Source organism: Vipera berus (genome assembly GCF_964194415.1).
Source record: "Vipera berus genome assembly, chromosome: 3".
Lineage (NCBI taxonomy): Eukaryota > Metazoa > Chordata > Lepidosauria > Squamata > Viperidae > Vipera > Vipera berus.
Window position 1 is genome coordinate 115321633 of NC_138204.1, and position 13899 is coordinate 115335531.

The 13899-nt window shown below is 39.9% G+C and overlaps 1 protein-coding gene across 1 annotated transcript in view; it reads left to right on the top strand.

Moving 5' to 3' along the window:
• Nucleotides 1-10039, top strand: part of MYOC (myocilin) — a 12985-nt gene extending 2946 nt beyond the window's left edge. The window contains exons 2-3 of the mRNA XM_081324633.1: nt 4912-5611; nt 8930-10039. Of these exons, the coding sequence (XP_081180759.1) occupies nt 5050-5611; nt 8930-9714 (1347 nt within the window). The 5' untranslated portion in view covers nt 4912-5049 and the 3' untranslated portion in view covers nt 9715-10039. The remainder of the gene's footprint in view (nt 1-4911; nt 5612-8929) is intronic.
• Nucleotides 10040-13899: the final 3860 nt, after the last annotated feature.

Sequence of the window (13899 nt, forward strand, 5' to 3'; positions counted from 1 at the left end):
CAACATATTCCAGGAACAAGGTTGGAGCTCTCTATGCAGGGCCACCCAAGACGGACAGATCATAGCAGAGAGATCTGACAAAACGTGATCCACTGGAGAAGGAAATGGCAACCCACTCCAGTATCTTTGCCATGAAAGCCCTATGGACAGTACCAAAAGGCAAAATGATATGACGCTGGAAGATGAGCCCCTCAGGTTGGAAGGCATCCAATATGTTACTGGGGAAGAGCAGAGGGCTAGTACTAGTAGCGCCAGAGAGAATGAAGCAACTGGGCCAAAGCCGAAAGGACGCTCAGCTGTGGATGTGTCTGGGGGTGAAAGGAAAGTCCAATGCTGTAAAGATTTTTTCTCCATAGGAACCTGGAATGTAAGATCCATGAATCAAGGCAAGCTGGACGTGGTCAAACAAGAGTTGACAAGACTGAACATCAACATCTTAGGAATCGGCGAACTAAAATGGACAGGAATGGGTGAATTTAATTCAGATGACTATCAGGTATCACTGCGGGCAAGAATCCCTCAGAAGAAATGGAGTAGCCTTCATAGTCAATAAAAGAGTAGGAAAAGCAATACTGGGATACAATCCCCAAAATGACAGAATGATCTCAGTTTGTATCCAAGGCAAACCATTCAATATCGCAGTACTCCAAGTCTATGCCCAACCACCGGTGCTGAAGAGGATGAAATTGACCGGTTCTATGAAGCCCTACAGCACCTTATAGAACTAACACCAAAAAATGATGTCCTTATCATCATGGGGGATTGGAATGCTAAAGTAGGAAGCCAAAAGATAACCGGAATAACAGGCAAGTTTGGCCTTGGAGTATAAAATGAAGCAGGGCACAGGCTGACAGAATTTTGTCAAGAGAATACGTTGGTCATAGCAAACACTCTTCTAACAACCCAATAGACGGCTCTACACATGGACATCACCACACGGTCAACACAGAAATCAGATTGACTATGTGCTCTGCAGCCAAAGATGGAAAAGCTCTATACAATCAGTAAAAACAAGACCAGGAGCTGACTGTGGCTCAGACCATGAGCTTCCCATTGCAAAATATAGGCTTAAACTGAAGAAAGTAGGGGAAAGCACTAGGCCACTCAGGTATGAATTAAATCATATGCCTGTTGATTATACAGTAGAGGTGACAAATAGATTTAAGGAATTAGATCTGATAGACAGAGTGCCTGAAGAACTATGGACAGAGGTTCGCAACACTGTACAAGAGGTAGCAACTAAAACCATCCCAAAGAAAAAGAAATGCAAGAAAGCAAAATGGCTGTCTGAGGAAGCTTTGCAAATAGCTGAGGAAAGGAGGGAAGCAAAAGGCAAGGGAGAAAAAGAAAGATACGCCCAATTGAATGCAGAATTCCAGAGAATAGCTAGAAGAGATAAGAATGCCTTCTTAAATGAACAGTGCAAAGAAATAGAAGAAAACAATAGAATAGAGAGGACTAGAGATCTCTTCAAGAAAATTGGAGAGATGAAGGGAACGTTTAATGCAAAAATGGGCATGATAAAGGACCAAAATGGCAGGGACCTAACAGAGGCAGAAGAGATTAAGAAGAGGTGGCAAAATTACACAGAAGAACTATACAAGAATGAGTTTAACGTCCCTGATAACCACGATGAGGTGGTCACTGACCTCAAGCCAGACATCCTACAATGTGAAGTGGGCCTTAGAAAAACTGAGCAACAACAAAGCTAGTGGAGGTGACAGTATTCCAGCTGAGCTATTCAAAATCTTAAAAGACGATGCAGTAAAAGTGCTACACTCAATTTGCCAGCAAATTTGGGATACTCAACAGTGGCCACAGGATTGGAAAAGATCAGTTTACATTCTGATTCCAAAGAAAGGCAGTGCCAAAGAATGTTCAAACTATCGCACCATTGCACTCATTTCACATACTAGTAAAGTTATGCTTAAAATCCTACAAGCTAGATTCCAGCAGTATGTGGATCGAGAACTACCAGAAGTACAGGCAGGATTTCGAAGAGGCAGAGGAACTAGAGATCAAATTGCCAACATACGCTGGATCATGGAGAAAGCTAGGGAGTTCCAGAAAAACATCTACTTCTGCTTCATTGACTATGCTAAAGCCTTTGATTGTGTGGCTCACAACAAACTGTGGCAAGTTCTTAAAGAGATGGGAGTACCAGACCATCTCATTTGTCTCTTGAGAAACCTATATGCGGGTGAAGAAGGAACAGTGAGAACTGGTCACGGAACCACCGATTGGTTCAAAATTGAGAAAGGAGTCCGACAAGGCTGTATACTGTCACCCTGCCTATCTAACTTATATGCAGAGCACATCACGAGAAAGGCAGGGCTAGATGAATCAAAAGTTGGAATTAAGATTGTTGGGAGAAATATTAACAACCTAAGATATGCAGATGATACCATTCTAATGGCAGAAGTGAAGAAGAACTAAAGAGCCTCTTGTTGCGGGTGAAGAAGGAGAGTGCAAAAGTTGGGTTGAAACTTAACATTAAAAAAACCAAGATCATGGCAACCGGCCCTCTCAATTCCTGGCAAATAGATGGGGAAGAAATGGAGGTAGTGACAGATTTTATTTTCCTGGGCTCCAAGACCACTGCAGATGGGGACTGTAGCCAAGAAGTTAAAAGACGCTTGCTCCTGGGGAGGAAAGCAATGGCAAACCTAGCCAGCACACTAAAAAGCAGAGACATCACCCTGTCGACAAAAGTAGGCTATGATCTTCCCAGTTGCAATGTATGGCTGTGAAAGTGGACCATAAGAAAGGCTGAGCGCCAAAGAATTGAGGCCTTTGAACTATGGTGCTGGAGAAGACTCCTGCGAGTCCCTTGGACTGCAAGGAGATCAAACCGGTCAGTCCTAGAGGAGATCAACCCTGACTGCTCTTTAGAAGGCCAGATCCTGAAGTTGAAACTCAAATACTTTGGCCACCTAATGAGAAGGAAGGACTCACTGGAGAAGAGCCTAATGCTGGGGAAGATTGAGGGCAAGAGAAGAAGGGGACGACAGAGAATGAGGTGGATGGACGGAGTCACTGAAGCAGTAGGCGTGAGCTTAAATGGACTCCAGAAGATGGTAGAGGACAGGAAGGCCTGGAGGAACGTTGTCCATGGGGTCGCGATGGGTCAGACACGACTTCGCAGCTAACAACAACAACAAAATGCAGAAGAGTGCAGTGCTGGGAACTGCTAAGATACTGCTCAGAAACCTCAAACTCCCAGGCACCTGATAGATGACCAGAGATTAAGACAGACACCCAAAAGAGTGACACAGGATTTTTTTAAATTGAAAAAGCAATGGTTTTATTTTTTAATTATATTTATTAAGAAATAGGGACTAAAAACTAAGAGGACAGATAGCATTGGGGTGCTGTCAGTCATCTCCAGTGTAAGCACCCCCATTAGGACAACAAGCCAACTGGCAGAGCCAGGTCTTAAAGGCCTTTTGGAAGGCCAAAAGGACAGAGGTAGGTCTCTGCTCCGTGTAGCGGCCACAAGAGAAAAGGTTCTTCTAGATCTTTCCAGTCAAAGTTATCAACAAAGATGAATGAGTAAATAAACTGCCCTTCCCTTTACCCTTAGAACAGGAATTAAGTCTAAAATATTATGGGCCCCATAGGAGGTGATCTGTTTGATCATGTCTCTTTGCAGAACTTCTATTCTTGCAAGGAAGATCTGACTTCTAAAAGTTGTGGATGAGGCTATGGAACTTTCTACAGTTCTTGGCTTAGAAGCATTCAGGTTCAAGGATTGGTAGAAGGAAAGAGTGGGCAATTCCTCCAATGTATTTGGGAGAAAGCTGAGATCATTAACAATTACAGATCTCCCTTTAATTCTTATACCAAGCTGTGGAAATTGGGATACTGAAAGAAAATATCCTAGAATAAGAGAAAATTATCAAAACGCTACTGTATTGTTCTTCCCAGGGTAATCTAGAAAACATTTGTATATTATAGATTTGGCCATCTTCTCCTCAACCCTAAATTGTTTTATTCAGTTAACCTCATTTTTTAGATTCATACAATACAGAGTTACAAACCAACTGCAGAGGCTGAGTTCACATACCAGGCTAAGCTAAAATGAGGTTGACTACTTTATGATGCCATTTACTATGAAGTGATGAGAGAATTCTGAGAGGCCATTCTGAATATGCTAGAATCCTGTTGAAAAAACCTGGCGGAGAGATCACTTTTGCCAAGTCCAATTAATCTTGTTAAAGCAGATCTTCCAAAGGAAAGTTTTGGAAGCAAGGAAGACTACAAGAGAAAGAATGAATCACGGTGTCATCATTTTTCTAGTCAGGGTGGGAATCTGCTAAGTGGTTCTCTTAAAAGAACCCCATCTATTTTGATGCATGCATCTGTTTTTATAATAAAATGAATTTATAAAATACCCGAAATGTATGTATTTGTGATGTTATATCAACTTACAAAACAGAGAGTTCTTTTTAAATGGTGAATATTAAATACTGCAGAGCAGGGATCCCCAACCCCTTTTCCATCGACCGGCACCAGGCTGCAGCATGACAGAAAACGGTCTGCGCAAACAAGCGAAGCCCCATCCGTGGATGCAGGCAGCGTGCGAAACCATGCTTCCTCCAGTCCGCGGAAAAACCTCTCTCTATGGAACCAGTCCCTGGTACCCAAGAGGTTGGGGGCCACTGCTGTAGAGTAACTCTTAAAACTTCCAAAGAATAGTTCTCAGCCATTTCTTTTCTCATATATGCATCCACAAACACGTACGCTGTTGACTTTATAGATCTTTAAAGCTTCAGATCTGCCTCTAAAAGCCAAACATTGGCAGGTTGTCTTGTTATATTTTCTAAGAAAAAAATGTTATTCCTTTAAGAGAGTTTTAAAATTTGTAAAATATTTGGTAAGTGCTTCTGCTTCTGCTTCTGCTTCTTCTAGCCAACCTCTACTGCACCTCCCTTAACTCCCAACCCTACAAAATTGTGGTCTGCCAGCATTGCACGAATTTATCCATGTTCTGTTTCTCAAAGAACTTGCTTCACTTTAAAAGAGAGAGGCTGGTGTGAAATCACGGAGATGCTGGCGACATGGCTGATTTCAGTCTGGATGGCATGGGGAGCATTGGGGAGTTACGTCCATTTTCACAAAAACAATAACCAGGATGGAAGATGCATTTATTCCTTCGCAGTACCCAGTAAACATGAAGACAGCTGTACTGGCTTAAGTGAGGTATTGATAAGCATTCAAGATCTCCAGCGGGAAAGCAAAGCTCAGCAGCTGGAACTAGAATCAACTCGAACTCGTCTCGGCCTTCTGGAGAACCAGGCGAATCAGCTACATGGAAGCCAAGTTAGGAGGACTTCTATATCTACAGTTGGCTCGCTTCAAAGGGAGGTAGAGAATCTGAAGAGGGAACAAGCCCAGAGGGACATCCAAATCAGCAGGCTGGAATCTACCATAAACGAACTCCTTCAAGACAAGTCGGCTTTGGAAGCAGAGAAGAAACGGCTGGCAGAAGAAAAGAATGTGCTTGAGAGAAGGCTAGTGAAAAGCATTGAGGAGGTGGCTCAGCTGAGAGTCGGCCATTGTCCTCAGACCAGAGAAGGCAGCAGTGAGTTCCTTCACAGCTCTCAGGAAGGTAAATGGCTCTCCAGCTAAGAAATGTGCTCTTAAAAATCTATAATGTGCAATTATAAATTATTCATTTTTAATGATTCATTTTTAAAGAAAAGAGAAAGCAAACAAGCGGGGGGAAAAATGTTATGAAAATAAGTTAAAGAAAACCTATGAAAATTTATCCGTGAAAACGATATACATCATTGTTACCAATAAAGAAGAGGATTTTTGAGTTTCCGAGTGCCAGGGTCTGCACCGTGTAGTTATTTAAAGATAGAATTGTTTTAACAAGGAGTGAGGGAGAAGGGGGGGAAAAACCTCTAAAAACCTAGGTAAATATTGGATCTCTAACTTCTCTATTGTTCTATTCTGACTGATATACAATAAGGTAATAAGTTTTAAGAATCTGTTAATCGCTTTCTTACGCTACATGTCCAGCCACATGATCTGGTTTTGATCTACCTGCATTTATGGAAAAAGCTCAAAGAATGAAAGTAACAGCAGATCAGGATGTGATAAACTCCAGAAAGTATGTAATTAGCTGGAGAAGCATGGAGAAATCTCTGATTCAAAAGCAAGTAAGAAAAGAAATATATATATGTTACTACTTCTACAGCTGTAAAAGTTGTCTTGAAACTGCCAGAAAAAAAAATAGCATGTCACATTGTTTATTATGCTAACAAGAACAAAACCTGTGAAGATCTTTATGGTAAGCCATTTTCTTTGGCATTTATGTTATCTCTGGCTGAATTTATAAAGCAATGGTGAAAAAGCTAAAGATCTCCAGCTTTGCTTAGTCCAGACCCACTGGATTTTAAAAGGCCAGATGTTGGGGAAAAAAAGGAATGATGAAATATGGAATTGGCATCTGGTGTCTATTAGTGAAACATTTTGGAGTAGAAAGCCTCAACTGCTGCTTTTACTTTTCTTTTGAATACCTTGGGCTATTTAACAATTTTAGTTGCAAAGATATTGTAATTGAGTAGCCTGAATTAATTTAATCCACATTCCTTTTTCCAGTAGTGATTAATTAGAAAGTTTGCAATCAGGGCACTAGTGGAACAGCCCTCATTCCATCATTTTTCCAATTGATACTCAGAAGTCATCTTACCCACCTTTAAAACAGCTGCATAGCTACCTAAGATTCAAGGTGCTGGTTACGACCTATAAAGCCCTAAATGGCATGGGTCCGGGTTACTTACGGGAGCACCTGCGGCCGGCATCAACTTCCCTTCGTCCAGTGTGCTCCCACAGAGAGGGCCTCCTTAGGGTGCCGTCGGTCAAAGAGTATCGACTGGCGGCCCCCAGGGGGAGGGCGTTCTCTGTGGGCGCGCCAGACCTTTGGAACCGTTTACCAGTTGAGCTCCGGATGGCTCCCGACCTTCGCTCCTTCCGACGTGACCTAAAAACATATTTATTTGAACAAGCCGGCCTGGTCTGATGGGTTTAGGGGTATTTTAATATTATTGTATTAACTTATTGAATTGGGCTGTAGTATTTAATATTTTTTAACTTTTGTATATTGTATTTTATTGTATTGCCCTGTACACCGCCCTGAGTCCTTCGGGAGAAGGGCGGTATAGAAATTAAATTATTATTATTATTATTACCTGTAGTGCATCATACAAACAGCACTTCTGATTTGGCAGCTATTCTACCTTTCTCTCCCTAATAGATTTGCCCTCCTTGAAAAATCAGAGGAAGGCAGAGAGGACCACTGCTTGGATCCTGTAAAATTTCATAAATTCACACTATGACAAATATTTCTCAAAAAGATGATAAAAAGAAATTGTTAAAAGATATTAACAATGCTACAAAGACAGAAAAAGTTTGTACATCTTAAAGATGTCAAATTTAATAAACTGATTGTTATTTTAATACAAATGTTATTGATTTTCTGATATTAAATTCACATATTTGAAAAGCAACGTGGTGGCTGGGTAGTAGTATTTCAATTACATACAGATATCATTAGTACAGATTTCAAATTGCTACCATAAATATTTCCTCTCTTTTTCCCTTCATATATACCATCTATTTGTAAATTAAAAGACAAGTTTTATCCTATCTATCACATAGAAAATAACTTTCTTACATATAGCCATAGTTTTTAGTTTACACATATTCTAATTGTTTTAACATACAGTCTTTTAGACAATCAATGACCTAATAGATTTTTCAATTTTAATTTCCACTAACATTTAGATTTAACGTTTGATATTTATCATTCCCAAGATTTTTAGTATACCCCCAATTCATCTATCACACATTCCTCACAAAATCTAATATTCAAAATTCACATCCCGTTTACTTAACTTCTCACCCTCTATGTCAACAAGTTAAGGATACAATATGATATCCTTCCTTTTTGCTAATTTTCAGTTGTTCTTTTTTAAGTAGTAATCAAAATTTCTTTTTATTTCAATATTTAATGCTTCTTCCTCTTTATATCTGCTATCTCTTGTTTAAATTGATAATTTTCATTTTTAACATTCCATATAGACCTATTTATTACTTTCAACAATAAGTTTTTAGCTTATCTACATTATTCATCTTTACATGACCCTTATGCACATATCAATATTCAAATGAGCTATTAGTATTTATACTGCTAAGTTTTAATGACCAAATTTTTTTCTTTATCTCAGTTCATAACAATCTCTTGGGTTCAACATACACATCTTATCTATTTAAGTACATTTTGTTTCATATTTCAATAAGATGGTTCAAACTCCATTCTTCTTGAGTCTTATTTTAGCTTTTTTCCTTTACCAAATCATCTTCCATGTCCTTGTTTTTGGGTCATCGAACCAATCTCCTTGTAATATCATGTACATTAATTGATATTGGCAAAACCATCTGATCACCATTCTTTTGAGAGGATTTGTAGGTCTAGTGCAGACATGTCAAACACAAGGCCCGGGGACCGGATCCGGCCCGCGAAGTGGTTTCATGTGGTCTGCGAAGCCATCCTGGAAACAGTGAGGGAATGGCCCCCACTGCCTTGGCCCTGGCCCAGAGACCCTCCTTCTGCCAGAGACCCTCAGATCTGTCCCACTCCTGCCCAGGCCCCCATAGGCACCCTTGATGCGAACGATGTAGAGCTGGCCACGCCCACCCAGTAGGCCATACGCACTCTAGCCATGCCCACCCAGTAGGCCACGCCCACCCTGGCCATACCCACCCGGCCACCTGAGGGCAACCGCAATGCTGATGCGGCCCTCAATAAAATTGAGTTTGACACCCCTGGTCTAGAGATCCTCAAATTTTAAAATAATAGTTTATAGCTACATATTTCTTAGCTGGAGAGATTAACTTCCTTGTTTATTTCCTGAATTAGGTTGTGGAACGCTAGTTTGGGTTGGCGCACCAGTGACCTTTTACAGGGCTGACACCATTACAGGAAAGTATGGCGTGTGGATGAAGGACCCACAACCTGTGTCTCCATATAGCAACGAAACAATTTGGAGAGTTGACACCGTCAGCGCAGATGTCCGCCATGTCTTTGAATATGATGATATGGATAAGTTTGTGAAAGGCTATCCTTCCAAAGTGCATGTGTTGCCCAGATCCATGGAGAGCACTGGGGCTGTTGTTTATCAAGGTTTCCTCTATTTTCAGAGACACAAGTCTAGAATACTGGTGAAATATGACCTAAAGAATGAAGTCATTGCAGTTGAAAAGGAGTTGCCCGATGCTGGCTATCATGGACAATTCCCCTACTCCTGGGGTGGATATACAGATATTGATCTCGCAGTTGATGAGATTGGATTGTGGGTGATTTATAGCACTGAAAATACCAAGGGAGCTATTGTGCTTTCCAAACTGGATCCAGAAACTTTGGAGATTTCACAGACATGGAAGACCAATATTCACAAGCAGTCTGTGGCTAACTCCTTCATGATCTGTGGCTCCTTGTATACCATTAGTAGCTACTCATCCCCTGAGGCCACTGTGAATTTCATCTACCGCACAAGTACAGGTCACACTGCACCACTGAAGATCCGCTTTGAGAACCGTTACAGATACAGCAGCATGGTAGACTACAACCCTACAGAGAAGAAAATAATGGCTTGGGATAACTTCAACATGGTAGCCTATGACATCAGACTTTCCAAGATGTGATTACCTTGGAGAGATTGATCATGGGAAAATATACTGCTCAAAAAAATAAAGGGAACACTTAAACAACACAATGTACTGTATTTAATAGTAGGATGTCTTATCTTGTGTTCCCTTTATTTTTTTGAGCAGTATAGATAATGGAAATAGAGGTAGAAATCTTGATAGCAAACTTTCTTCCCACTAATTATCAACAGCCATGAATAACACAGAATTTCTCCTGAGCTAGCCCAGTGGAAATAAATAGCTATGTAATGTGGGGTTGACTCATAATCCTTTTAATGAGTATATACAATAAAATAATCTGTGAATTACACTTCACCGGTAATTTTCCGCTCTGTGTATCTTCTTTAAAACATTAGCCTATGCATGCTGCAGCTGACTATAACACAAAGGCATACACCTATCAAAATGATATAGATTCTCTCTTTTTTACAATTTCTTTTTAATTTCCACTCAATAAATAAAGTTAATCCACTTAATAATTTGCTCATGAGAACATGCCTTGGATTGAGAAGAGGATTTAAGCTTAATTATTTTGGTTGCTAGGCAGGACTGAATTAATTTTTGTTACATTTCATTGCATTTACAGTGCAGGCAGTGATTCAAATTACAGTGAAGCATAAAAACGTGGAATCATAGGGCTGGAAGGGTCCTTGGAGATTTTCTATTCCAACTGTCTGCCCAAGGCAGGAGTCCTTATACCATCCTGGGCAAAGTAATGCTCAATCTTTACCTGAAAACCTCCAGCAATGGAGCATTAAGAACTCTGGGAAACAAAGTGTTCCACTGGTCAATTGTTCTGTCAGGAAATTTCTCCTTAGTTCCAGGTTGCTTCTCTCCTTGATTAGTTTCCATCCTTTGCTTCTTGTCCTGCTCTCTGGTGCTATGGAGAATAGGTTGACCCCCCCTTCATTGTGGCAGCCCCTCAGATATTGGAACACTGCTATCATGTTGCCTCTAGTCCTTCTTTTCACTAGACTAAGCCATGCCCAGTTCCTGTAACCATTCCTTATATGTTTTAACCTCCAGTCCCCTAATCATCTTTGTTGCTCTTCTCTGCACTATTTTCAGAGTCTCAACATCATTTTTATATTGTAGCGACCAAAACGGTGCAATATTTCAAGTGGTACTAACTCTTCACAATGTGATTGGCTTTTCTGGCAGCTGTAATAGATTGTAACAGATATAACAGCCTGTGAAAATCCTTAAATGTATGACTTGAGACAAATAACTATGATCTTATTGGAATTAAAATTAAATATAGATGAAATAAAGTTTAGTTTTTATTCTAGGTCAAGGGTGCCAAACTGCCGGCCCGTGGGCCGGACGCGTCACGATGAAACCGTGCCCACCCCATTGCCAGCAATGGGGTAAAAGCTCAGTGACGTCGCGCGACGTCATGTGACGTTGCGAGTTTGACATGCCTGTTCTAGGTGGTCCACTGGTTTTCTTGGCCTGTTGCCTCAGTCCAGAAATAACTCTATTCTACACTTGATCTGTAGGGAGTATTCTTCCATATTCTTTCATAGTTGATCTTTCCAGCAAAACTGGTTTGGCTTGAGAAGAGGCTCTTATGTACTTCTTTATAGAGCAACTGCTTTATAAAAAGCAGTTCATTTATGAAGAGCAACTGCTCTATAAAAATTGTGGGGATTTGGTACATGAGTGTGACATCATCAAAGGCTCCTGGCCAGCCAATCAGAATAAACCATTGATGACAAATTCACACAAATTTCATTAATATGGCAGCAGGATAGATGCTGCTTCTCTGCAGCATGAGCGGAGTTTTAACAACTAGCCTACAACAGAGATCAAGGTGTCATCATCTTCCATTCTTCTTATCTCAGAAAAAGCTGCTCTGTTGTACATAAGAATAAAGTCACCAAGAAGAGTAATCCAAGCAGCAATCTGGAATGCAAATAAGTGATCAGAAAGGTCATCCACCTTAGCTGGAGGTTTGATACTATGCAGTGAATTTCTTTTTTTAATATGTTTCTTCATTATCCCCAGAGACAGTTTAAACCATAGTAAGAATTTTACTGAGAAATACATTCTAATTGATACTGTATTTTTTAAATTTGCTTAAAGGCTAACTGAGATTTTTCTTAGTACTAGCTTAATTTGTTCCACATGTGCTTTTTGATCTGTATTTTCAGGTTCCTTGTGCATATATACTGCTCAAGAAAATAAAGGGAACACTTAAACAACACAATGTACTGTATTTAATAGTAGGATGTCTTATCTTGTGTTCCCTTTATTTTTTTGAGCAGTATATTTTTCCCTTTCATATGTATACAATGTACCATAAGAATCAGATAGCACTAGAAATCTATTTGGTCCAGTATCTTGTTTCCTATAATCAGAGATTTTGGAGATAGGGCACACACACTATTATGGAATTGCTGAAATATACCTCCTGTTGAAAATGTGGGAATCATTCTAAGAACTTGCTCCAGCTGCATCTGATCTCCTCATCTAAGGAAGGGTGGTGCTTTAGTAATCCTGTCAAGTACCAAGTATTTCAATGAAAAATCTGTATTTCCTATTTATTGTCCTCCAACCTGCTTAATTAGCCTCATAGGGTGGGGGGAGCGGAATGGTTAAAAAATGACATTGAGGCAATCTAGGGTCTGAGATGACCCGGGTGGGAAAGGTCTAACAGAGAGAGAGCTGAGCTCCAGAGGTAAATCAGGTTCAGAGATAGAAGCATAACACAAGGGTTCTAGACCTTGTCAGGACCTTTTAACAATTTGGCACTGCTCACACTTTTTGTCTCTCAAGCATTTGTTTACTTCTGATATGTAAGGGTAACATGGACTTTGCTTCTTGTTTCAAAGAAATGCAAGGAATGGTGGTCTTTCTGTATTTGCTCTACAGTAGTTATGATATTGTTTCCTGAGGTCCTGCTGCTACAATCCAGAGATAAATATTTACTCTGGAAAATTTATATTAAAAGAGGATCTAGCATTACTAGAGCTGCCATATCCGGGTTTCAGAAGGTCAGCTAAATCACTACACGGGCAGCAAAAAGTTATATATGCTTTTCACTTCTATTAGCATCCAGGTATCTCCACCCACCAACCAAAAATACAGCAACACTAGATATAATGGAGATAAAGATTCTGTATTTAGTTTCCTTAACTTGCAATCTTTGGGGAAAATTGGGATGGGATAGGGGTGGGAATTAGCTTTAAAGAAAAATGCTGCAAGTAGACCTCCTGACTTACAAGAGTTCATTTAGTGACAGGTCAAAGTTACAATGGCACTGAAAAAAGGGACCAGTTTTCACACTTAGGACTGTTGCAGCATTCCCATGGTCACATGATCAAAATTCAGACTGGATCATATTGATGACAGTTGCAGTGTCCCAGGGTCCCATTTTGTGACCTTCCGACAAGCAAAATCAATGGGGAAGCCAGATTCACTTAATAACTGTGTTACTAATTTAACAACTGCAGTGATTCACTTAACAACTGTGACAAGAAACGTCGTAACGTGACACAATACCCACTTAAAAATAGCGTCGCTTAGCAACAGAGATTTGGGCTCAATTGTGCTTGTCAGTCAAGGACTACTTGTATTGGTTCAAGTCAGTATCCAAACTAGAATCTTCAATTGGTTGAGCTGTTTCATTTTGAGTATGTCCATATATTTTACTAAGCCACAATTTAGATCTGATTTATTAAATAGAGCACACTTGACTGGACTGAGATGGCATACTAAGACTGAATCAAACAAATCATATTATGGCTTAGCATATCATGTGACCCAGCCTTCTGTCATAATTTATATCTCAGCCAGCAACATTTTTATTGAGATAATCTATCTCAATAAAGTATAATTCCAATCAAGCTTGTGTACTCTGTTTCCAGTCTTACCTTAAGGGATTGACACCATTCCTGCATATACTGCGGTTCCTACTTTTTCACCTGGTTCAGTCTTTTTTTTCATGGATAAACTCCATCTGTTATATTTCTTACCTTCACTTGCTAATATCACCCAATGTCTCAAAATTCTAAATAGATGATATCAATTAAGAGACATAGTTTTATCCACATTACTGCATTTACTTCCAAAATAAAATACTGCGTTACGTAATGTTTAAAAAAAATTATGGTGAAACTCCCAGAACTGGTTTCATAGTAAGAAATCCTTCCTGATTCAGGATTAGCCTATATTAACTGA